The 26,406-nt window shown below is 45.1% G+C and overlaps 1 protein-coding gene across 1 annotated transcript in view; it reads left to right on the top strand.

Moving 5' to 3' along the window:
- The window catches only part of LOC111159037 (tetratricopeptide repeat and ankyrin repeat containing 1), a 98,065-nt gene that overhangs the window by 11,454 nt on the left and 60,205 nt on the right, over window positions 1-26,406 (top strand). Inside the window, exons 2-8 of the mRNA XM_022521406.1 lie at window positions 8,436-8,567; window positions 12,912-13,038; window positions 16,299-16,449; window positions 19,106-19,224; window positions 21,957-22,040; window positions 22,282-22,420; window positions 25,359-25,493. Of these exons, the coding sequence (XP_022377114.1) occupies window positions 8,436-8,567; window positions 12,912-13,038; window positions 16,299-16,449; window positions 19,106-19,224; window positions 21,957-22,040; window positions 22,282-22,420; window positions 25,359-25,493 (887 nt within the window). The remainder of the gene's footprint in view (window positions 1-8,435; window positions 8,568-12,911; window positions 13,039-16,298; window positions 16,450-19,105; window positions 19,225-21,956; window positions 22,041-22,281; window positions 22,421-25,358; window positions 25,494-26,406) is intronic.

Below are 26,406 nucleotides of genomic sequence, written 5' to 3'. Positions count from 1 at the left end.
TGTGAAGATTACATACAGTGTTTTTCATTGCATTAAAACTTTTTTTAATTTATCAAATTCAAGAATCCAAAAATATAAAAGGTTTCCATGGAAAGGAGAGAGTAGGTCTCCCTACTCAGCCCTCTGCCCCATCTCCCAATAAAGGTAAATAATTTTATTTCTGGTGGATCCTTCCAGAACTTTTTTTCCTTCTGGAACTTCTTTATGCACATGTAGGCAAATGCGAATATAAATTCTTATTCAACTCTTCCCTCTATTTTTTTTTTAAACTTGTACAAAAGGTAAGGTGGTATACATGCTATTCTGCATTTTTTTTTTCAAATATATTTTGGAGATTATCCCAGATCAGTACATAGAAAACATCTTCATTCTTTGTTTTTTTTTTTCTATTTTTATTTTTCACTTTTGTAAGACTTTGTTGTGGGGGCTACGCTACAATTTATGAAACCAATCTCCTGCTAATGGGCATTTATGTTGGTCCTAGTTTTTATAATTACAACTTGGCAAGTCAATAATCTTGTACATTTTCCCTTTCCGGTGTGTGCAATCCGTCTGTAAGATTGGTTTCAATAAATGGAATTGCTGGGTCAGAGGCTGTATGTATGTGTCACTTGGTTCAGTATTCTCAAATTTCCTCCTAAAGTTGTTGCAGATGATCTAAAATTTGTACCTACATTTTCTCTCACTGCCTTTATGGTTTCCTTCTCTCAATGGTTTTTAAAAAAGTGAGATATTTGCAAGTAATGAAAGGTACCGATTTTACGTGTACTGTTCAGTGAGCTTTAATATAGAACATTCTCATTCTCCATAAAAGTGCAATCATGCCCCTTTCCAGTCAATAGCCTTCCCTCCCTAGGCAACACTGTTCTGCTTTCTGAGATTTGCCAGTTCTAGAACTTCATCCAAGTGGAACCACACAGTAGACATTCTTTGGAGTCTGGCTTCTTTTGCTCATCATACTATTTTTAAGTTTCTGTATGTTGCTGTGCCGTTTATTACACAATCTGTATTGGTTTTCTGTTGCTGCCATAACAAATGACCACAGTCTTAGTGGCCACATAAATGAATTAGGTCACAGTTGGGAGGTCAGAAGTCTGGGTTAACTGGGCAGGTTCCACAAGGCTGAAGTCAAGGTGTTGGCTGGCTGGGCTCTTCCTGGATGGATCTGCGAAGAAGTACCTTCTAGGCTCATTCACATTGTTGGCGGCACCCAGCTCCTCGCAGCAGTAGCGTTGAGGGCCCTGGGCCCTCATTGACTGTCACGCAAGGGCCTCTCTCAGGTTCCAGGGCCACCTGCCTTCCTCTTGAAATTGCCTCTCCATCGTCGAGGCAGTCAGTGATGAGTCTGGAGGTTCTCAAGTTTCACATTTTCTGCTGCATCTCTCTTGCCTTCTTCCAGCATCTTCTTGACTCCAGCCAGAGAAGGTTGTCTGCTTTTCAGTGTTCATATGATCAGGCTGTGTTCTCCCAGGGAATCCAGGATGATATCCTTATCCAAAGGCCTGTAATCTTAATTACATCTACAGAGCCCCTTTTGCATTCACAGGTTCTGGGCTTTGGGGCACAGACATTTTTGCGAGGGGTGTGTGTGTTTCCTGTTTGGGCTACTACGTTCCAGATATATAGCCCGTTGTACCAAACCGATTCATTCTTTTCCTATCCATTAAAAAGTCATCTTTATCACATGTGGAATTTTTTCATAGAATGTATTTGTTTCTGGGTATTCTGTTTTGTTCTGCTGGCCTGCCTGCTCTCACATTAGTATCATCCTTTAAAAATTAGTAAGTTTTATAAAAACATTTTATTTATTTTTTTAAAAATTTATTTATTTATTAGAGGGAGCGAAAGAGCACAAACAGGGGGAGTGGCAGAAGGAGACGGAGAAGCAATCTCTCCACTGAGCAAGGAACCTGACTCGAGGCTCGATCCCAGGACTCTGGGATTCTAATCTGAGCCGAAGCAGATGCTTAACCTACTGAGCCACTCAGATGCCCGTATAAAAACATTTTAAAGTGGTAGAGAAAATTTTCTCTAGGTACTTCTTTTTTTCCACTACAGAATATATTTCTACGTGGTACAACCCTGATTGTCACAGATGACCCATCTTTAGGCTTTTGTGTATTTCCCTAAATTGTGTGCTTCACAGATCAGATACCATCTGATTCAGTGTCCTCAGAATGGCTCTCCTCAGGGGCTAGGCTGTGTGTGTGTAGAAGATAATTCAACATTACATGTATTTATGTTTGAAACCGGAGCTTCTATTTCTGTAATGCAAGGTCAGATTTGACTAAAACTTTGGTGTTGACGTTCCCGGTGATTTCCTCCCATGGAGTCTGTCTGCCTCCTGACTGTGTCTTACAGTGGCCCGTTTCTCTCCATCTTGCCTGCAGCCAGCATGAGGCAGTTAGTTTTTATTAATCCCCCGCTCACAACCCTCTACCTCTGTACTGTCCAACATGGCAGCCACGGGTCACCTGTGGCTGTATTCATTAAAGTTGGTGAAAATTAAATAAACAATTCAGTTCTTCAGTTGGACCAGCCACATTTCAAAGGTGTAATAGCCGCACGTGGCTAGTGGCTACTGTATTGGATAGTATAGAGCAGAAGATTCCTGTCATCATAGAAAGTTGTAATGGACAGTGCTGCTTTCCCAGTTGCATTTAAGATGAATTCTAGAGCCCTCGGATGGCCTTCATGGTCCCAGGTTGTCCATCTCCTGGCAGCCATTACCGCCTCCCCAGCCTTACTTCTGTTCCCTACCCCGTGGCACTTCTTGAACTGTGAAGCTCAGGGACTTTGCATATACCGTTCCCCTTGCCCTACTCTTCACTGGGCCAACTACTCATTTTTTGGATCTTGGCTTAAATGTCACTTTCAAGTGAGACCTGTTTGCCCCCACGTTCTAAAGTTATATGCTCCTTTTATGTGCTTTCTTATACTCTCTACTTTTTCTGCTCCAGAAGAAAATTCCATCAGCTATAATATTTGTGTGATTATTTATTTAATGTTCATCTCCCTCACAGACAATACACTTCTTGAGGGTGGGATAGTGGTGGTCCTTTCACCATCAAACCCCCGATGCCCAGGACAGTGCCTAGCACAGGGTAAATTCTCTGTCACTATTAAAGTTGGAATATTTTGAAAGTTCTAGATCCTCTTGAGAGGCAGAAATATGTTGGGTGAGTAAGTGAAAATTTCATCAAAAGGGGCATAGATTTAAAAGCAATCAAGAGACCCTACATATTAGGAAGATAGTTACTTATGGTGTTTACTTTTTTTTGGGAATATGGCTTTTAGGATATAAATTTTACAAGGGCAGTTTGGAGCTGGACTAGTCAACTGGTTTTCAGATCACCGTCTTGACTTGGGTGTACATGTAGTTGGGGGTAAATGAGGCTATAAATTGAGGTGGAATAATTTAAAGTTGGTAGATTAAGGGGACTGGCTAGATTGGTACAACCCAGGGTTTATGGCAGGCCACTGAGCTGGGCTTTGGTCGGTTAGGGCAGGCTGGTGAGACAGCTTAGATTGGGGGAGGGGAGGCAACACAATGGTCTGGTCTTTCTTGTTCTATTTAAAACACCCAAGTAGGAAAAGCTTGGGCCCAACACTTCATGCTTTTCCACAGGTCTTTTGAAAAAAAATGTGAGTTTCTTAAGAAAACCTCTATGCTTCTTCCACATTTACACCCATTCCCTCAGGAAAAAAGAAAGGCAAAGAAAACAATTTGGAGTCCCCAGAATGAGTTCTGACTTTGGATTTCTCTTTTCTTTTCTTTTCTTTTCCTTTCCTTTCCTTTCCTTTCCTTTCCTTTCCTTTCCTTTCCTTTCCTTTCCTTTCTTTTCTTTTTTCTTTTCTTTTCTTTTTTCTTTCTTTAAGTAGGCTCCCTGCTCAGCACAGAACCTGACATGGGGCTTGAACTCACAACCCTGAGATCAAGACCTAAGCTGAAACCAAGAGTCAGGTGCTTAACTGAGCCACCAGGTGCCTTCTGACTTTGGATTTTTATCCCATACCATCTGTGGCTGCCTTCTCCCCTGTGGGGAGTAAGAAGGAGTCAGTTATCAGAACTGTTTTCCCTGGTCTCAGTTTGGAACTATCTCTATCCTCAGGATTCCAGAGTTCATCTTAGATCATTGACAGCTTTTGGGGTCTTTTGAAAGGATTTTAATAAAAAAGGAGAAAAAACCCCTCAAAACAAGGAAAGTGAATTTTCTATGAAGATTTCGAGTAGCACTCAGATCATGTATGAAGGTGAAGCCTCCCTTGTCCATTTTAGTGGCCTCAACCCCATCCCTGTTTGCAGGTTTCACTCTTTTCCTATAAGTCAGTTACAGAATTTCATGTGTTTATACACAAGCAATAAAAGCCACAACAATCTGAAACTGAACAACCTGAGTCTGCTCAGTTTGTGTCTCTTGTTTCGAAATCTAATGGGTGCATTTGTGTTTTTCTTGCTTCTGACTTCCTTGGGCATGAGGCCTCCCCCCAACCAGACCCCTAATTCTGATAGGGACACAGCGAAAGTGACTGAAAGCCAGCAACACAGCTGTAAAACCATATCTACTCTTAGCTTTCATACCACTGACAAAACTGGAAGTGAGTGCTGGGTACCGGCCAAATCATCACATGCCTTGGGGACTGACTGGGTGCTGACCTGTGAGCCTCTGTCTTGGCCTTTCAGAGTATAGTTTTTTTGTTTATTTATTTTTTTTTTTTTAAAGATTTTATTTATTTGACAGAGAACGCGAGAGAGGCAACACAAGCAGGGAAATTGGGAGAGGGAGAAGCAGGCTTCCCACCGAGCAGGGAGCCCGAGAGCCCGATATGGGGCTCCATCCCAGGACCATGGGATCATGACCTGAGCGGAAGGCAGACGCATAACAGATGGAGCCACCCAAGTGCTCCCAGGGTATAGTTTAAAGTCACACCACCTGGGTTTGAATTTTAGCGCCACCACCTTCTGTGGCAAGTAGCCCCAGTTTTCCTGTATGTCAAGAAGGGACAATCATGACTACTTCATGGGCTTTCTTGTAAGAATAGAGTGGGATGATTGACATAAAGCGCATAGTAGGTGCTCAGTACCTATTGGCCGTCAAGCACATTGTCATTACCACTTGTATTCAACAATTTCATCTTATAAATAGATGGACCAGTTGTTAAAAAAAGAAAAGTTTTGACAACTGAGTCCTCTGTGTTCTAAGGAAGAGATGTAAAGCATTCTTTCCTATAATGAGAATGTGACTGCCAATAATTCCTATTAAGAAACAAAAAGCCTTCTGGGTGGTTGGCAATCCCCCTATTTCCTGTGACGTGATTTTACCAAGAAAAAGCAGAAACAAGTGAAGGAATGCCTTTGATGTTTGCTCACCTAACATTAAGAACTCACTCTTGGTGTCTAGAGGAGTATGAAAAAGCCCCAAATTCTGACTTGGATAGTTTTTATTGTATTTGTAAATACAGTGGAAATGTTTTGTGTTTGAGTTCTTCAGTTAAGCCCTTAAAGAGTTCTTTAATTGAGTTCTTCAATTAAACCCTCACTTTAATAACATTTATGTTCTGATTATTAATGTTGTCCATTGTCAAACAGCTGAAAATTCAGAAAAGCATAAGAAAGAAAATTAAAAACCTGCCTAATCCCAATGGTGTGGCTGTTAGTTAACATTTTGGCATATTTTCAATATATTATATGTGTTTAAAATTCAATTTGGGGGGTGCTTGGATGGTTCAGTTGGTTAAGTGTCTGCCTTTGGCTCAGGTCATGATCTGGGGGTCCTGGGATCAAGCCCTGCATTGGGCTCCCTGCTCAGTGGGGAATCTGCTTTTCCCTCTCCCTCTGCCCCTGCTTGGGCTCTCTCTCTCTCATGTTCTCTCAACTAAATAAATAAAATCCTTAAAAAATTTCAATTTGGGATTATACACCTAATTATGTACTTTTCATTTACTAACTTAGCCAATCATTAAATATTCTTTTACAACATGATTTTTGAAATAGCTCTGTGGTGTTCTACCACATGGCTATTCTATAACCAATTCAAATCCATTATGAGTTATAGGATATTTAGGGTTATTTCCACTTTTTCACTGTGGCAAACATCCAGGAGTCTAAATCTATCCACGATGTGGTATATTTCCCCTGTAAGCAGCATATAACAGCCCCCAAAATTAGGGGTCATTTTTGGAAGTATTTTCCAGTGATACGTTGCTGTTGTAATTCTTCATTTCTTTGCTCACCAGTGAGGCAGACCCTGCTTATCCACTCTCCACATACTTAGAAATTACTTGTATTTCTGTGTGGATTTTGTGTTTAGGGCCTTACACATTTAGGACAAATTCAGCCTTTTCTTGCAGTGGAAAAGTATTTCTAAAAGAGGCATATTGGGGTGTTAGTCTGCTTCAGATGGTAGAGTATGCAAATCTTGACCTTGGGCTCATGAGTTCGAGCTCTACCTTGAGCATAGAGATTACGTTATAAAAAAATTAAAAGAGGCATATTATTTTTTAAAAGATTTTATTTATAAATTTATTTGAGAGAGAGAGGGAGGGAGAGAGTAGGAGAGCACAAGAAGGGGAAGTGGCAGAGGGAGAGGGAGAAGCAGGCTCCCCGCTGAGCAGGGGGCCCAAAAGAGGCACACTAATCTTTGTTAGTTGTTAATGGTGATTTCTTTTTCCTAGTTGTTTGGTCATGGCCAGTGTAAAAAACTGGACAGACAGCTGACAACACTCAGAAGAGAAACATATTTTTATCTGTAGCCAATCAACTCTTGAACATTTTTTCATGTTCAACTCAGTCATCTTATGTAAATTCGAGTCATGAAATTGAGAGGTGATTTAATGGCAGGTATAGGTGGAATTTTGTACTCTGACTTGTTTAGGAACCATGAGCCTCATTCAGATTCAGTTCTGGCTGAGGGACGTAATGCCGTTCCAAAACCCCATCCTTGATAAGCTCATATGGGTTTAAAATAGGCCACCACTTACATCTCGTTGGATCTGCTTTCCCTGTCCCAAAACCCCTCACCAAGATTTAAAGTGATAAAAATAAAAAGAGTCATTACCTAAAGTCAATAATACCCCCCCTATAGATTGTATGACCCCTCACTCCCAGGTATATGGCCCATGTAAACCCCTGAATTGTCCTCATTCATATTTCAGACTCCCCTTCCCCACTGCCCACCCTGGGAGGAGGAGATCCCAAGGGGCATCTCTTCTGAGTCCAGATTTCCTCTGCTTGGCGCTGCTTCTCAAGGCTTCCCTAGATACCCTCCTTTCTACTACCTTTGCCCAGCAAACACTCCTGGGCTCCACGGGCAGGTAGGGCCCTGGGCACTTGTCTCCGACTCTCCAGGCCATCCCAGAGAGAATCAGGAACAGTCAACCTTCTGGGTCCTGCCTTCACATCTGTTACGCCACAAATATTATTTTTAAAGATTTTATTTATTTATTTATTTGACACAGAGAGAAATCACAAGTAGGCAGAGAGACAGGCAGATAGAGAGGGAGAAGCAGGCTCCCTGCTGAGCAGAGAGCCTGATGTGGGGCTCCATCCCAGGACCCTGGGATCATGGACCTGAGCCGAAGGCAAAGGCTTAATCCACTGAGCCACCCAGGCACCCCTGTTATGCCACAAATATTTAAGTGCCTGTTATATGCTAGTCTGTGAGGCTACAGAATGAGTAAGACAAGAAGTCATGACCTGCAAGAAGCAATCTGAGGGACAAATACTCTGAGGCTTATTTTATAGTGTTTTAGGAAGGAAGGAGAACAGGAGAGACAGCGATTGTGTCCTAGCCTTGTGTCCTAGCCCCTCGAATATGGAGGTCTTTAGAACTGTCCTTCCCCTCTCTTTTCCCCTTCCCAAGGGAATGGAAGGACCACCCACTGAGTTTTGGTACTGGTGGGTGATGTGATGCAGGTGTCACGAGCAGAAACTTGGACGTGAGGTCAGAACCGGGGAATGCCATTAGCAGATAGATGCTTGGGCAGAGTGACTGACGCTCTGCGAGCCTCAGTTTCCTCATCTGAACCACGGGGACGATGTCTCCTCCTGGCTGTATGGGTAAATGAGAAAGGAGCAATAGTGCCCGTTTGGGGGATGGCTGCCGCTTCTGGGGAGCACGCTACCGGCGAAGTGCGACTTGTCTCCTGCTTGGCAGCCTCCTCTCCCCTCAGGGCCTGGCTGATCATTAACACAGAGTCCACGGGACGGCTCTGGCCGCTGCCTCCCAGGTCAGAAAAGAACTGAGGAAGAAATGGTCTCATCAGAAGCCCTGTCTGGTCCCCTGGTGGTGAGGGGCGTTGTCAGGATGTGCTCTCGGCAGGTGGGTGGGGCCAGAGCACACAGACGGCCTCTGTAGACTCCTAGCAATGCAGATGTGAAGGGAGACGGCCCCAAGCCGGGGCAGGCAGTGAGCCTTACCTCCGTCTCCTCGCAGGATGGACCCCACAGCTTATGCCCAGCTGCTGAAAGAGTCTGGCAACCAGGTCCTGAAGAACGGCAACTTCTCCCTGGCCATCAGAAAGTACGATGAAGCCATCCAGATCCTCCTACAGTTATACCAGTGGGGGTAAGTGCTGGGATTCACGCCCACCTTTGGTTCTGGGTTTTGTTTGTGTTTTTTCAGTAAAAAGAAACTCCCTCTGTCACTTAGGTTTTCTTCCTGTTCCTTATCACACCGCCTAGTTTCTGTTTTCTTCTCCCCCCTCCCCCTCCCGCTTCCTATGTATCTGCTCCGTACTGGGAGCTCAGAAACTGCACGGAGAATACTAAGTAATGGGGAAATAGAAAGTGAAACACAGGGGGCAGTTGCACAACTTCGCCTTTTGTCTGGTGATGGGAATCAGCGTTCCTGGGATGATTCGAGGCCCCAACCTCCCCTTCTGTCATTTATTTTGTTTTCCTGGTTCTCTGAGCCGTCCCCCCTCCCCCAACAGTGCATACCTCCGGGGAGCTCAGGCTCATCTCTTCCCCTGCCCTTCAGCTTCAAGTCGCCTGTACCCAAACATTTTAGTACCATGACATGCTTAACAATTATGGGGGACCCTTAAGACCTTTTGTTTATGTAAGCTGAAGCTATCAGTATAGCCTGGATTTGAACTTAAACCTGAGATAAGTTTAAAATATGTATTCAATCACCTACTTAAAATTTCAATAAGAAACTCATTTCATGTCAAACTCAGTCATGTATTTTGATGAAAAATAAGTAGGTTTTCCAAAACCAGAAGCTTCGTGAGAAGAGTGGCGCATTTTTCCTTTTTGCCGAGCTCTTTCTCAATAGAAGACATCTGACGTCTCCTATCTGCTTCACGTTCAGTTCTTTGGGATATCACACATCGTGTAGCCCCTGGAAGATTCCTGGAATACATGTGAGAGAATGTGTGGAAAAGGCACATAATGTCTTTATTCATTGTTACCACTGTACCCAATTACTACAATGTAGTGGCTTAACATAGTATATATCTATTATCTTACAGTTTTGGAGGTTGAAAGTCTGAAATGAGTCTTGCAAAGCTAAAAGTGAGGTGTTGGCAGGGCTGGTCTTGTGCAGAGGAAAATCCATTTCCTTGCCTCTTTCTGCTTTGGGTGGCTGTCTGCACGCCTTGGCTTGTGGCACCTTCCTTCATGTTCAAAGTGCATCCTTCCAGTGGGCTTTTGTGTTGTATCATGGTCTCCTGTTCTGTATCCTGTCTCCCCCTGTCTCGCTCTGACAGGGACCCTTGTGACTGAATCCTAATCCAGGATAGTCTCCCCCCAAGATCTAGAAATTGATCACATCTGCAAAGGGTTTTTGTTTTTGTTTTTGCCAATAAAAGGTAATAATATTTAGGAACCATGATTCAGCCTGTACTATGGTGAAAGTCTTTGACCTTGTAGACCACCTGAAATGGTCTTAGGAAACCCCAGGGGTTCCCACACCATGCTTTGGGAACAGCTGCAATAGAGGTTGTCATTTGTGGGGGGCATGCAGCCTGAACTTGTGCTAGGAAATGCCACTGAATGGAATCACAGAATCACTCCTTCTACTTCTTACCTTCTATCACCTTGGTGTCTACACTCTAGCTGATGTGAGAGTTGAGTGTCATTGGTTTGGGCCTGTAATTCTGCCTCTCCTGGCTCAGATCAGAACTGTGTCAAGGCTGGGCCTAGAGTGCAAGGCATCTGACTTTCTTTCTTTCTTTTTTTTAAAAAGAATTTATTTATTTGAGAGAGTGAGTGAAAGAGCACGAGTGGGGAGGGGTGGAGGGAGAAACAGATTCCTGTCTGAGCAGAGAACCCCACATGGGGCTTGATTCCAGGACCCCAGGATCATGACCTGAGCCAAAGGCAGATGCTTAACCGATTGAGCCACCCAGGCGCCAATAGCATCTGCCTTTCTTAAAGAGGATATGCTGCGCAGTGGTTATGGCTGTGGACTGACCCCTCACTGTGGGGCCGCTAATGGGACTTCTGTCTGGACCCTTGTATATTGTCTTTCATGACCTTCCTGACACAGCTGCTGTCTGCTTTCCTGCACCTGACAGATGACATAGGGATTTAGGTGCAAGTGCTCTCAGGAGGAGGGGACAGAGGGAAGCAGGATGGGGCAGGGGAAGGCTCCAGGTAGGGATGATGTGTCACCTGGGGGCAGCTTCAGCCTGATGCCCTGCGGCATTCTGGAACATGAGCTGTACTGCACAACTGGTCCCACTTTGGGGCAAGGGAGCTGACCTTTTGTTTCTTATGTCAGTCAGCCATCTGTTGTAGGCTGTCTGGCCCTTAGGAGTTGTCCTAAGGAGTGGAGTTGTATTAGTCATCTTAGGCTGCCATAACAAAATGCCATTGACTGGGCAGAGTCAACAACAGGAAGTTATTTCTCGAAGTTCTGGAGGCTGGTAAGTCTGAAATCAAGGTGCCGGCCAATTGAGATTCTGGTGAGAGCTCTCTTCCTGGCTTGCAGATGGCTACCTTCTCACTGTTTCCTCACAGGGTGGAGAGAGAGAGAGAGAGAAAGAGGGAGAGAGGAGGTTCTCTGGGGTCTCTTCATATAAGGGCACTAATATTATTACAAGGGCCCCTCTTCATGACCTCAACTAAACCTAATTACCTCCCCAAAGGCCCCATTTCCAAATACCATCACACTGGCTGGCAGGGCTTCAACATACGGATGGAGGGGTACAATTGAGTCCACAACAGGGTCATAACTTCCTGGGGAGAGGGCAGCTCCCATTAAGCTGAGGGCAAATCTGGAGAACAGGGCACTGGGAGCCCCTAGTGGCAGACGGTGCTCACTGCAGCTGGGGATGGCAGTCCGGGCCTCAGGGTCTGTGGGCTGGACACCTACAGGGATAGTTTCCTTGCCAGTCACCCCTGGCTGCCCCACTGCTCCTTCCTGTGCTTATGGGCCCTCGTCCCTTCACCTAGAGGGAAAGATGGCTATTGATAGAAACTGGAAACGCAAAACACTGAAGATGAGGCCGTAGTAGAGCTGATTTTTAGTTTGCTTTTTATTTATGCTTACCTGCATCACCTAACTTTTCTATAGTGATTTGTAGTGCTTTTGCAATTAAAATAGTCAATAAAAAAGAAGTATAAACCTGTTTTTTTCCCCACACACGTGGCTTGAATTCAATGACACCTGGGCTTTAACACAGCATGGTACACTTTGCATTTGTCTTCAAATTTTGATGTGGTTTGGTACCAACATGATCATATTATGCCTAGACCCAGGAAAGAAGGACCTGCCATGATATGCTTTAGAGGGCCGTCCTGTGGCTCCCCTCCATCTGCGCCCACCACCCAGACAGGAGTCTGTGGGGTCACGGGCTTTACCCACCCAGAGTCTTTCCCTCCCCTTTGGTCCACTCCGTGGGTACCAGGACCCTGGAGTTCCTGCCCATGGACTCTGCTCCCAGGGCCTTCACAGACCTCCTACCTGCAGCCCATTCTTCTGAGGGCTGACCAAGTTCAGGGGTGCGGACTCGACTTGGAATCATGCCTCTTACGGCACGGGATGAATGCTGAGGTAGGAGTGGGCAGGGATGCTGTCCTGGCTCACTCTTCCCTGACACACTTCCTATAGTTCTAAATTTGAACCAGTTATTGTGGAGTAGGAAGATAGAACATATTTTATGGAACACTTTGGGAACTTGATTTATGACCTTCAAATACTTGGCTAGCCCCATCTGATAGGACCTTCTCTGATGATGAAGATGTTCTGTAATATAGAATGTGGCTATCAAGTACTTGGAATGTGGCTAATACAGCTAAAGGACTGAATTTTAAATTTCATTTAAATTAAATTAGATTAAACATGAATAGCTACACATGGTCAGTGGCTACCATATTGGACAGTGTGGATTAGACCCAGGGTGTAAGATCCCCTTTTGCACTCTGGTCCTTCACTACAATGGTTGCTCATTCTGCACATGTCACGGTAGGTCCGTGCGGACGGTGCAGTCCCATGTTCTGAAAGGCCTTTCCCGTGAGAAGATCTGCATCCATCCAGCATGGACATGCATGTGGAGGAGCTCACCCTACACTGCCCCAGTCCATGTTTGGACTCTGCTGATGCTCTGTGGGAACTCCCATCCTCTCCATCCTTAGGATGGTTCCTATTTTCATGGTATCTTCACCAAAGTGGTCTCTAAAACAATGAAAAAATCTGTGGAGATCAGGCAGAGGTAGAACCGAGGTGTTGAGAGAACATTTGTCCTGAAAAGGAGCAGAGGATGTGGGAGGGAGGAAGGATAGACTTACACTTTGCAAATGCCCTGGGTTTTCGAGGGGGCTGGGGGACCAGGCATAGTAAGTGTAAATTGGGACATTAACTGGCGATGGTGGCAGCCAGGCCCCGCATTGTGGCCTTCAAGGGTGGTTTTCTGTCTTTGCGGAAAGGTAGCTTTACTGACCGCCGGTCTGTTCTTTCTGACAGGGTTCCCCCCAGGGAGCTGGCTGTGCTGCTTTGCAACAAATCCAATGCATTTTATAGCCTTGGGAAATGGAATGAGGCCTTTGTGGCAGCCAAGGAATGTCTCCAGTGGGATCCAACCTATGTGAAGGTATGGTGACAGCTGGGAGCCCTGCCTATCTTCCTCTCACCCACCTTCTCTCCTCCCTTCTTTTTCAAATGTGAACGTGAGGGGCACCTGGGTGGCTCTGTTGTTAAGTGTCTGCCTTTGGCTCAGGTCCTGGTCCCAGGGTCCTGGGATGGAGCCCTGCCTCAGGGTCCCTGCTCAGCAGGAAGCCTGCTTCTCCCTCTCCCACTCCCCCTGCCTGTGTTCCCTCTCTCGCTGTGTCTCTGTCAAACAAATATAAAAAAATCCTTAAAAAACAATAAAATAATAAAACGGAAACGTGAGAAGAGCTTTGCATTCAACTCTTTGCACTGTAGACAGATGCCCATAGGGCATGGGAAGCCCATCTGGAGAAGACTAGCAATGCTGGTGGCCACGTGTGGAAATGCCCTTGTCGGGGGAGCTTGTGGTGTTCTGATGTAGTTACATCATGGCTTGGAGGCTGAAGTGATCTTCGATATTTGCAAGTTTCGATTTAGCAATGCTTTGTTGCTGGGGGGACACAGCTTTCTGGATTCTTCAGGAAGAACTTCTTACGTGGAAATCAGCCCTGTTGGAGGGACCGAGGAGGTTTGGGAGGCCAGTCAGCCCCTCTGTGGTGTTAGTTAGCAAAGGTCAATGAATGGCTATTTGATAGTTTGTTCTCAGCTGGAATGCTGTCCCTGCCCACTCTGCAAGGCGCCTCCCCGTTCTTTGCACCTCGAGGCAAACAAAAGGACAGGATGACACCATCCCAGTTCTTAAGTAACTCATTTTCCAGTTGGGGAGAGGACGGAAAGCAGAATCAGAGACCATAACAGAGTTGTCATTCAGAAGCCGCTGGAGGCCCATACAACTAAATATCACATTAGTGATATAGACCATTTATAGTCAGGCCCCAAGGTGGGAAGAGCACAGCCCTTTCTCCCTAGCGCTCTGCTGGGGACTGGTTTCTGCAGCTGGGAGGAGCTCCTTTTCCCTCTTTAAGGCTTCCTTCTCCCAATTGTTGAGGGAGATGCTACCTGAATCCTAGAGTTGCTTCAAGGATTAGGAGACCTTGGTTCAAGTTGTTGGCACTCGGTAAATAGGAGTTTGCATTATTTTCTCAGGGGTCTGCATTTTGTGAACTGTTGCTAGAAGCAGAACAGTGGGAAGTGGTGAGGGGCTTTGACCTACAGATTCTGGATTCTACATCCTCGAGGGAGGGATTTGTCTATTTTACCTTAAGCGTCTTCTATTGGAGGGTGGATACTTTAGGAATTATTGAGTAATTTTGAAAATGGGAAAGCATTCCTGAGGAAATCTCCCCAGAGGCGTTTTAGGATTTTCCCCATCCCCCAACTGGTTGGGGAGAAGAGTTGGGGCATGCGCACATCCCTCAAGTGGTGGACAGACTTCCTTGAGGGGCCAGACCTGCAGCAGTCCCCAGCAGCACAGTGACCAGGACCCACCCCCCATTCTTACTCCTGGGTGTCTCCTTCTTTTCCCATTCTTTCCCACCTCCTATCTTCCCCAAGATGTCTCTGTAGGGGAGGAAGAGTGCTTTCTGTCTACCTTCTTTTGATTCGGTGGCTGGGACCCTGCAAATATGACTGACAAGAGATAAATTAACAAGAGAAAAACATACAAATTTTATTTCCTGTTAATTTTTACATGACACAGGGGTCTTTCTAGGAAAGACCCCAAGAGAAGCAGGTAGGCCTGAGAGCTCATATACATTTAAAAAAAAGATTTTATTTATTTATTTTAGGGGTAAAGAGAGACAGAGAGGGACGGGAGAGGGGAGGAGCAGAGAGAGAGGGATAAGCAGACTTGGCACTGACCGTGGAGCCCTACTAGAGGCTCGATCCCATGACTCTGAGTTAATAAGCTGAGCCGAAATCAAGAGTCAGGGGCTTAAAACTGACAGAGCTGTGCTCCTAGAGCTCTTTTACTAAAGAGCAAAAAAACTGTGGAGTTGGGTAGGACAAAGGAAAGGGGTTTAGACTTCTGGGGCTGTGGACTGTGGGAATACACCACATGGGGGAACCTAATGGGAGGGAGATCAGGGCTATCTTAGCACTTAGCTGTGCTGGTCCCGCTCAGTGCCAATTTCCGTCTTCTTCATGGCCATAAAAATTTCCTGGGAGAGGGGATTTATGGCAATCCTTGTTTCCTAGACCTTCTGCTTTTAGTCAGATAAGGGAAGCTCCAGGAAGGCTTCTTTCTCTACATCTGTTGAATCTCAAATGCCCTGGGCTCAAGATAACCCTTATGCCAAAGCGTCATATTTTGGAATGGCATATTCTGATCCCCTTCATCCCCCCACCAAAATAAAAGATGAAAGAAACTTAAATCTGAGGAGGGTAAGGAAGTGGGGAATTCTGTATCCAGCTTACCAGATGGGGGAAAAAAGCCCCACCTTCTCCCACCCCTTTTTTCTGGTTGTTATCTAAGGTTTTAGACTTTCAAATGAAGGTGAAAGCAAATCGATAAATAATCAGAGATTTGGTGTTAAGTGAGGTTTTTAAGTGCTTGCTTTTTTTTAATGAAGCCGGTTGGTGAACACCTTTCGTTATCTTAGAATTTGTCTTGGTAGGTCCTGGTGTGGATTCCTTTAGAGAATCTAAGAGGGGAAAGGCAGTATCACTTTGTTCCTACTCGAAGTACTCAGTTGTATGAGGCAAAACTAAACCGTTTTCCTCTGTTAACTCATTGTAATTTTCCTCTCCAGAGAGAAAAAAATGTTTGCTTTGGTGTACATTGCCTACAATGGGGAGCTCAACACATCTCAATGCTTGTCATTAGCATTTTCATTTTTTTTTCCCCCCTGGCTACATACCCAGTGGAAATTGTGTTTACTTTGATTGAAAGAAGCAGGGAACAACTTCTGTGTTTACATGACAATCTCATTCTTTTCTGGAACACTGTCATCACAGGATTTTTTTCATTCTCTTCTTGCCTGGACTGTGATTTGAGGCATGAATAAATAAGCCACACATGTAATTGGAACCAGGCCTGCTTCCTTCGCTCCATGTCATGTATTAGATGCTGTATAAGTCATGGATTTGAAAGTCATTATTTTCTTGGCAGTTAAAAAATGACAGGAAAAATGTGGCACGCAACGTAACGTGGGAATGCTGTGTCTAGTGCTTGTTAGAAATCTGTGTTTACATAGAAGTGAAACCTCTACAGTCCATTTCCCCAGGTCATCGATCTTGCCTTTCCGTTTAGTAGCTGGTTGGAAGAGATGGGCAAGTTATGATTTTGCTTTTCTTCTGTCCCAGGGATACTACCGAGCTGGTTACGCCTTGCTGCGTTTGCTCCAACCTTACGAAGCAGCTCGCATGTTTTTCGAGGGTCTGCGACTTCTGCAAGGCACTCCGGACCAGATTCAGGTTGCTGATTTCCTTGTGGGAGTCTTCACCACCATGGGCAGTAAGTCGGAACTGGGGGGAGACTTTGTTTGTTCTTTCTTTCCTTTTTTTTTTTTTTTTTAAATCTTTGTTATTTTATTCGAATGGATCCTGGGGAGATAATTCTAGGCTGTTTCTTTGTAGCTGATTTATGTCATTTGAATGGAACTGATTTTCACATTAGAAAGCATTTTGGAAGCTTTGGCGGCTCATGTCCTTGTAAAAGCAATAAAATCCTTTTGCAGAAACCACTTAAAGCGCTGCTGATCAGACCTCAGTCTTCCATATTGCTACTTACAGATCTTTCCCTCTCTACGCTACTGATTTCATGTGATTTGTGCTCTTTTCTGTGATATTTGCATGTGTTTCTCCAATACACCGAGAAATATTCCTCTTTGCTATAAAAATACCGTGGAAGAGCTGATGGAGTTATTTTCAGGAATTCTCTGCCTTTAGTGCTGCGGTTCTTGGTCACAACACTTGGAAGAATGAAGAGGGAGACCAGACGAAGAGTGATGGGCAGCAGAGCAGAGTTCACTGAGGGATTGTACAAAGCTCCTTGGGGGGAGGGGCCCGAGTGGGTTGCTCTGGAGTTTCTAAGTTTAGGAGTTTTTATGAGCTCTTTTTTTTCCACAAAAAGATAGTCCCACAAATCTTAAGCAATCAGTGTGTGCTGAGTTGTGCCGATCAGGACTTTGGTCATGTATCTACCTATTAAGTTAATATCAAGCACAGATGGTCTTTTTTTGCTGACATCTAAGGGCTTATGTTTTAACCGCTCCTTACCCGTCATAGTGACAAGTGCATTGCGGATAATTGTCTTCTTTTAGAACGTTTTGCAGAAGTCATTTCTGCAAAGGCTGCAAAGCAAGAATGTCACTGTGTCCTGTCTAAGTTGCAGAACAGGATGTCAGTGCTGTCCTGACTTTGTGTTGTCTTGTTAGAGACGCTGGGCCGGAATACCTCACTGTCCAACCAACTGCTAACAGAGGGTCCTGTGGAAGTGGACGTGGTGCTCAGGGTCTCACCTGCCATGCTCACGGCCATGGAGGACCTGGGCACTCAGTGTAGGAGAGCTGCACTGGGGGCCTTTCGTGCCACTGCCTTGAGTTATTACTCTAATGACCTGGTGGGTGAGCTGGCTTTGTCAGCGGGTTGGGTTAGGCAAAAACAGAAAACCATAGAACACAGTGTAATATACTCCTTGCCAGTGACAAAGGAGCTCTCTCCTGCTTATCTTTTATGGTCTAAAGTCCTGCCAATGTAGGCCATTGTTTTCAAATATGGTGTTCGATTGTGTTTAAAATTGTACCAGTGCCCACTGAGAGACAAAATCAATTGTCACACATGTCCCGATTCTAGAGATGTTAGAATGTGAAAAACAGCACATGTTAGAATTGCAGGAAAAATGGCCTCGGCTTTCAGAGGTGGGGAAATTGATTCAGCTGTTAGAGATTCAACTGTTCCCACTGTGATTGTGGGAAAGCAGCTATTGTGGTCTGTGGCCAGTATTCTAAATTTGGGCAAGTTTGGGAGATGGGGTGGGGGGTGGTGAGAGCCATATCAGGCAGGCAGTGGGAAGGGGTTGGAGGTGGGGCACAGCTGAGTCCCTTGGTCAGAGAAGTAGAAGATCCCGGACAAATGCTGATGGGTCCCAGCTTTCCAGTCAGCCTTTTGCTGGCAGTGACCAAGCTTGCTTCCCTTTCCTCTGAGTCTGATGGATAGGCCTGTTCCCTACCATCCCTCATGTTTTCTCTGCATCTTTGTAAAGTCACTGCTTATTTCTGGGTGACTGCTCCCTTAAGAAATCTGGATAGTTTCCGCTCTGCCGCCATCTTGAGAGGGGGTACTTCATAGGACTTCTAAGGGTAATGCATCCCATAATTTTATACCAAAGTATTACTATTTGGAATGTAAATGTATGCCCAATTTCTAAAGTTTGAAAAATATATTTATGGAAATTCTGTATCTTTTTGTGCAACATCTATTTGTTTTGTTATTTACTTATTTTTGTTGATGATCCTAGAGGAGGTGCTGTGTTTTTCTGGGACCTGCCCTTGCTCCTTGGATGACCTCATTCATGAGTTTGAGAGATGTGTTTTGGGGGATCATGAGATGCAATGGGCCACTAGGTTAGAAGAATGTGTATTGACTAAGAGAGTTGATAGATCTGGGTCCCCGTCTTTGTTTTTGTCATTAACTAGCTGCGTGATATGCCATGAAGCCTGACCTCATTTGTCATCATTTCTCATCGGTTGGGTGAAAATAATATTTATCACATCTTTCTTAAAGGACGTGAGGCGTTTCATTTTTTTATTTTTTTAACTTCTTTGGAGTTTCTATTTCCTCCTCTATAATCAGAGATCATAGGCCAATGCCTTGTTGGTTGTTTGAGGGATTAAATATTAACACATATCACTGGGCTTGGTATATGGAAGAGCTAAGTGACTGTTAGCTCACATCACACCACCTGACTCTTGGGGCATTGACTTTATAGATGAACCTAAAGGGATTGCCACTTTGTTCCATTATAGAGGACTTTAACTTTGAAAATGCCTCTCTTTCTGATATTTTAAATTTTCTGTTTGTCTATTTGTGGTCTTAATTGGAGGACCTTTTCCCAAATGTTCTAGACTCTGCCAGGGTTAAAATTCCTAAACTATGGAATTTTCTTTCAGGTGACCCCATTGTTTTGCAAAGTTTCTTGCCCTGTTTTGATCATATTTTTACTACTGGATTCTCAACACAAGTGTGGCAATCTGTAATAGAAAAGTTGGCAAAGAAAGGATTATGGCATGTAAGTAAAAGAAGATGGCTCTCTTGTGGGAAAAGTACATTCTTAGTTAAATGGATTCTTTTTGCCTGCATTGGGGAGGGGATTGTAATTTATTATCCATTTATTTTGATGCCCAAATAACTTTTAGCTGCACCATCGTTAAAGATGGAAAGTCACTGAGGGATATTAATTAGCCAGTTTCTGTTTTTTTTTTTTTTTTTAAATAGGAAACATATTAGAACACCTAATGTTTATTGCCCTCACACCATGTTCTGTGTCTTCACTGTCATCACAGAAGTGTCAAGTTCAGGTGCTAATGATAATGTGGAATGAGGAAAATGAACAATTTCCTTTTATCTGCATCATCTTTTTTATACTGCATTTGCTAGTATTGGCCCAGAAGACCTGCCTGTGTTGCTCTGAGCACTTCTGTGTGGCTTTTTTTTTCAATTAAAAAATTTTTTTTTAAAGATTTATTTATTTATTTGAGAGAGAGCATGTTCATGCATGAGAGAATGAGAGAGAGAGAGAGAGAGCGAGCTCGCAGGAGTGTGTGTGAGTAGGGGGTAGGGTGGGGTGGGGGCGAGGAGGAGCAGAAGGAGAGGGAGAAGCAGGCTCCCAGCTGAGCAGAGAGCCCCATGTGGGGTTCAGTCCCAGGACCCTGGGATCATGACCTGAGTCGAAGAGAGGCGCTTAACCGACTGAGCCACCCAGGTGCCTTGCTTCTGTGTACCTTTAAGGGACTGCTGCCCATAGATAACAGTGAGGCCACAGGAGCCACACCAGGGCTGGGAATCCAGGGACTGGAGGAGCAGAGTGGACTGAAATCCTGGGCTTCAGTATCACACAGATGCCTCCTCAAGTCATAATCTTCCACTTTCTATTTTGAGCTAATTACTTCCCTTCTGAGCCTCATTTCCTCATCTGTAACTTGCAAGATATAAACCTACTCCCTCAGGGTTTTGGTGAGGATGAGAACTAATGGACCAAGAACACCTAATAATAATATTAGCTAATGTTTATCAAGGGCTTACCATGAGCCAGGCACTGAGCTAACGGAGTGTTACCATAGCTGGCGTGTGCTCCATGCCCACTGAATAGTAGCTGTCATGATGCTGGGCTCTCAGAGCGCATGGAAAGGGCTGGCCAAGCGAGGCAGTTCAGTCAGGAAAGGCCTGCTGGGCTTTCTGAAGCTGGGCAGTCCTGAAAAGTCACCAAAAGCAAGGGCAACCCAAAAGGCCTCTAGAGCCAGGCAGGGCAAAGGATTTTAGAATATAGAAGTCTTCAACTTTTAAAAAGCTCGTGGATTCCATTGCAAATCTAATGAAATCAATGGGGTTCTCTTCGTATGCACACACAGTTATGGGTAGAGTTTCAGGAGGTTCGTGGGAAATCCCCTAAAGTCCAACAATGAGTTCCCTGAAGCTCACTCCTATATTAAAAGGTCTAGAGAAAGAAGGCAGGCAAGGAGAGACCCAAGAATACAGCCCAGTGGCAGGTCCACTTGGCCCAGTATTCCAGCTGTGGGGCCCCAATCATTTTTTCACAGACTGGAATTAGAGACATCTTATAACAACAACAACAACACAACAACAACAACAACAAAACAGGTCAGCAATCAGAATTGTCAGAACCCTGAGCATGTAATTTTTTTGAAAACATTTTATTTATTTATTTGACAGAGAGAGAGAGTGAGAGAGGGAACACAAGCAGGGGGAGCGGGAGAGGGAGAAGCAGGCTTCCTGCTGAGTAGGGAGCCTGATGGGGACCTTGAACCCAAGACCCTGGATCATGACCCGAGCCGAAGGCAGACTCTTAACGACTGAGCCACCCAGGAGCCCCAAGAGCACCTCCTTTTGATACTGCCGTCTACTCAGGGTGAGCAGTAAAGAGTGATCATCAGGCTGAAAACCTGGAATCCAGATGTGGCCAAAGGCTCGGTTCCTGTGGTCCCACGTCCACTAGCAGGCGCATACATGGCAGAGGCTGAGGCTGAGTCTGGGTCTCCCATCGTGGCCATACCAGAGTCTGGAGCCCTGAGACCTGTTGGCACACCTGGATGATCTCAGTAGGACAGGCTGTCTGTGTGACTTGGAAAAATCACTTAGACATTGCGGGAGTCAGTTTCTTCAGTGATGTTAGATAGCGTCCGTGGTTTAACAACTGGTTTTCTGAGAAAAAAAAAAAAAAGTTTGTCAATTTCTGTAGTGTCAATACTGTCTCCATGACCAATTTGAAGTCACTAATAGAGCTACAAGTCATAGCATTGGGAATTTTGAATTGCAGTTGGCTCTCACGAGCACACAGGAGTCTAACGGACCCCAAACCCTTGGTGCTTATGAGACACCAAAGCGCTGAAGAATCAGCTGGAATGAGCTATGTGTAAAGGATTGGATTCTTTTGCTTGCTAAGTAAGCTTTAAGAACTTTGCAGGGAATCACTATTTTTTTTTTTTTTTAAACACACTGTACTCTGAGCAATGCTGCACAATGTGCCATCCTCAGCAGGCTGTGAGGAAATGTGGAGAGAGCTGAGTTCTCAATAGGAACAGGGCACTGGCTGGGCAGAGGGACTTCGAGTATAGATCAGGCTGTAAAGCTTGGCAGGCAGCTTAAAAAGAGAGGTGGGGCAGGAGGGGATTTTGCTTTGTTTTTTGGTTTGTTTATTTTAACCCCAAAGATAACTTTTGCTCTAATAACCTATGTGGAGAACATGATTATTCCAGCTTTTTCTTTTTTCTCCCTTCTCATCAGTCATTCCTACTTTTGTCGGCGAGAAAAGACCGGCTACCAAGAAATATCCAGGTCCCAGAGTTATCACTGAAGAGTCTGTTTGAGGTACGGTGGCTTCTGAAATTGTACGGCTTCAAGTCCAGCCACTCAGGCTTGTATTTGGGACCTCACCTTGTCTAAGGGGACCTCAGCTGTCTCACCACAAATTTATTATTTATAATCATCTCAGGCTTGGGTTTCGGCTACCCAGGTTTTACTGACCCTGAACTTTATGAATGAAGGAGTTTGACGTCTCATATTGACGGAGTGACTTCCAGGATTCTTCCTGTGTGTTTTTCTCCTCTAGAAATACGTCTTCATGGGACTTTATGAGAAGATGGAACAGGTGCCCAAGTTAGTACAGTGGCTGATTTGCATTGGTGCAAGTATTGAGACGATAGGACCATACCCTCTCCACGCCCTCATGAGACTCTGTATCCAAGCAAGTGAGTATTCTCCCAGTAATGCACTGCCCAGGCCGCCCTCCCAGCCCTGAGCTCCTGTGCTCTGCTGAGCTCATGAGAAACCAGAATTCAGCCACCGGAAGGTGGAATATTCATATGATTTGAATACACAAATAGTCTGATTATTCAAATGCATGAAGACAGCAGGGAAGCAGCATTATCTTTTTAAAATTTTTATTGTAGTTATGTAAGTCACTATAAAATGCACCATTAGTGTTTGATGCAGTGTTCCAAGATTCATTGTTTATGCACCACACCCAGTGCTCCATACAATCTGTGCCCTCCTTAATACCTACCACCAGGCTCACCCATGCCCCTGGCCCCTTCCCCTCTGAAACCCTCAGTTTGTTTCTCAGAGTCCATAGTCTCTCATGGTTTGTCTCCCCTGCCGATTTCCCCCAACTCACTTCTCTCCATCTCCCCGTGTCCTCTGTGTTATTCCTTATACTCCACAAGTAAGTGAAACCGTATGATCATAGACTCTCTCTGCTTGACTTATTTCACTCAGCATAATCTCTTTCAGTCCCGTCCATGTTGATACAAAAGTTGGGTATTCATCCTTTCTGATGGAGGCATACTATTCCATTGTGTATACGGACCACATCTTCTTTATCCCTTTATCCGTTGAAGGGTTTATTGCACTACTGGGTATTTACCCTAAAGATACAGATGTGGTGAAAAGAAGGGCCATATGTACCCCAATGTTCATAGCAGCAATGGCCACAATAACCAAACTGTGGAAAGAGCCAAGATGTCCTTCAACAACATTGTTTTCATTTTGTCTGGGACCTGGTAAGCTACAGGGCCCAAGTTGAAAGGATTCTGTGTTCCTAGACAGATGCTGGCAGCAGACGAGCCCTGAGACCCAAGCAGGGGACTTGGGACAGACAGCCTTGGCTGGGCAGAGCTCCCTGAGGCTGTGGAGTTTCTTCCTGCTAATGAAGGCACAGGTGCTCCTTCCCGCTTGTTCAAGTTCATTTTCTCTCTAACCAGAAGGCTAACTGGCGTGGTGCTAGTGCTGGTGCTGGGTGCTGATACCAAGGGAACCCCCGGTTCTTGCCAAGACATACTGCTTGTGGTTCTTCTAAAGGACGCTGATGTTCATAAAATTCTTTTTTCTTTTTTAAGGGTTCACCACCTGGCAATAAGATTTAAATTTTAAAATATTAAAATTTTTTCATTAACACATATGCATGTTAGGTAAAAAAGCTTGTTTTTCTTTTCCAAGCATGTATAGCATAAGTGTTGGACATGTACCCATACTGTTTTAGAGCCAGAAGGGGCCAAGAGAATTTTCTAGACAGTCTTCCTCTTTTTTTTTTTTTTTTTAAGATTTTATTTATTTATTTGACAGAGAGAGATCACAAGTAGGCAGAGAGGCAGGCAGAGAGAGAGGGGGAAGCAGGCTCCCTGCTGAGCAGACAGCCTGATGCATGGCTCAATCCCAGGACCCTGAGATCATGGCCTGAGTTGAAGGCAGAGGCTTAACCCACTGAGCCACCCAGGCGCCCCTAGACTGTCTTCCTCTTAACCATTGGGCTGGATTGCCTTCTCAGGAATGAAGGAGTGAGGGGCATGGCCAGGGGCTTCAAGCCCTGGGCAGAGGCTTCACTTTAACCACTTTTGTCCTGCTGTTATCTATTTCCTACTGGGGAGTCAATAAGACATTTTATTCTCACACAGCGATTGGTGGATTAAAGATTTAAAAGTAAAGTCTGATTAAAAGGAATCCGAGCCAATGCTCCCAGTTTTCAAGTAGGAATCATGAACCCAGAGCAGTGTGTCTCTAGTTGTGAAAGTCATGATTCCCTACTGTGTCTGCTCTTTACCTTAGCTCTGGGGGTACAGGCAGGAATCAGTGGGATCAGGTGTTTAACTTTATCCCTGATTTTTTTCTCAGAGGAAAACTCTGACATAGTGACAAATGGCATCCACAGAGTTGGCAGAAACGTGACACTTTCCTTGAGCCCAGGACCTACAAGGAAGGAGCCTGGGAAAATAATTTTTTTATTTATTTTTTGTTTTTTTTATTTAAAAAAATTTTTTTTAAAAGATTTTATTTATTTATCTGACGGACAGAGATCACAAGTAGGCAGAGAGGCAGGCAGAGAGAGAGGGGGAGGCAGGCTCCCTGCTGAGCAGAGAGCCCGATGCGGGGCTTGATCCCAGGACCCTGGGATCATGACCTGAGCTGAAGGCAGAGGCTTAACCTACTGAGCCACCCAGGCGCCCCTGAGAAAATAATTTTTAAATATATGTCCTATTGAGAGTAATGAGCAGGGTAATCTTTTCAGATATTGACCTGATTCCTGACATGGGTGCCGTTGGTGCCCGGCCTAGAGCCTCTTTACCACCAGTAACCCCTCCCCACCTGCTGCTTCATAGCTACCTCCTTCGCCAGAGCACTGCTTTTTGCCAATAAGAACCACTTCCTACAGAGGTTCTCCCTCAACCTCACCCCCCTCCCTAGAGGTGTTTGTAGCTCTTGACTTCCATGCAATACAAAAGGCCCTGCCTCATGGTGTGTCAACACTGTGGGTGGTTCATACTCCAGAGCTCCCTGTGGGATCAGGCTGAGGCCGACTCAGCTGAGACCACATCTCTGCTTGCCTCCTGCCTCTGCTCTGTCCTGCTTCCCTCACTCTCTTTTTCCTGAGCTACCTGTCAACAACTCACATGTACAAGAATCCCTGCCTCAGGCTCTGCTCCTAGGGAACCTGACTAAAGTTAATTATGAATAACTTTCTATAACCCATCCTTTTAGTTTACAAACTCTGTGTCTCCAGAACCTATTTGTGATGAGTGCCAAATGTGTGTGGGATTCCCCGTTTGGTTCCCTCAGGGTACTACACATCAATGTGCTTTACTGATTTTCTGTCTGCAGAAAATAACATCAGTCACTCATTTTAATTCCCTGCAGAGGAAAACCATCTTTTTAGGTGGTTAATGGACCACAAGCCCGAGTGGAAAGGCCGCATCAACCAGAAGGACGAGGATGGCTGCACAGTCCTCCACGTCGTCGCCGCGGCCCCCTACCCTGGATACCTCATCAAACGTAAGGAGCAGCCCCAAGCTGGAGGGTGTGCTGTGGGCTGGATGACCTCAGGCATTAGAGAGCCCACGCAATCGAGCACACGTATTACCCATCCATCCTGGGACAGGCTCAGGGCTAAACCTTACCTCGAACGAAGCATCACAGGGAGGGCAGGCTGTTTGCAGGAAGGATGGGGGACAAGAGAAGGAAGGATGGCGGGGTTCCACATGCTCTTTCCACTTCGGTGGCTTCCATGGGATTGGATGTCTCAAGGACAGGGGCTTCTGGCTGCACTTGTTCCCTTCCTCATCATGCAGCTACTAAGTGCTTTAGTTTAGGCCAGATCTGTGCTAGTTACCAGAGAGACACTGAACCAGACCACAGACGTGGTCCTGTTTCTTGGCCACGGTAGAATCTAACGCAAGGATTTCATCTTGCGTACTTATCAGGGCCAGGGAGGCCACGCGGAAGAGTGAAGCTCGCATGTACGAGGACAAGCTGGTTCTTTTGACCCAGACATACCTTGCTAGCCTATGAAACAGGAAGGCTGTGTGTCCTCCCACCCACCAGGCTCTCTGATGCTTCTCACCTTTCTGGAAACCCGTAGAGATAGCACATTTTGTTGTATAAAAATGTTAGGGTATCTGTGGTGATGATGAATAGTAGCGGACTCCCAGCCCTGGGGGAAGGGAGATAAAAAGGAGGGCTGGGGAATTTGGCTCAGTATGGCCACAGACTCCTGCCCATCATGGGAACTAGGCCTTGCCACCATCTTCTGATGGCAGAAGACGTTCGAAAGATGGATTTTTTTAAAAAAGAAGACAACTCATGATTATAAAATATCTGCCAAAATTAAACACACTTGTGGACTAGACAGAGCCCAGAGGTGTCTGGTTGGGGCCCCCTGGCCTGCTGGTCCTGGGAACTTAGAGTT

This window comes from Enhydra lutris, unplaced genomic scaffold (genome assembly GCF_002288905.1).
Source record: "Enhydra lutris kenyoni isolate GAN:26980312 unplaced genomic scaffold, ASM228890v2 scaffoldscaffold66, whole genome shotgun sequence".
Lineage (NCBI taxonomy): Eukaryota > Metazoa > Chordata > Mammalia > Carnivora > Mustelidae > Enhydra > Enhydra lutris.
This window is presented reverse-complemented; position numbering and strand designations above follow the sequence as displayed.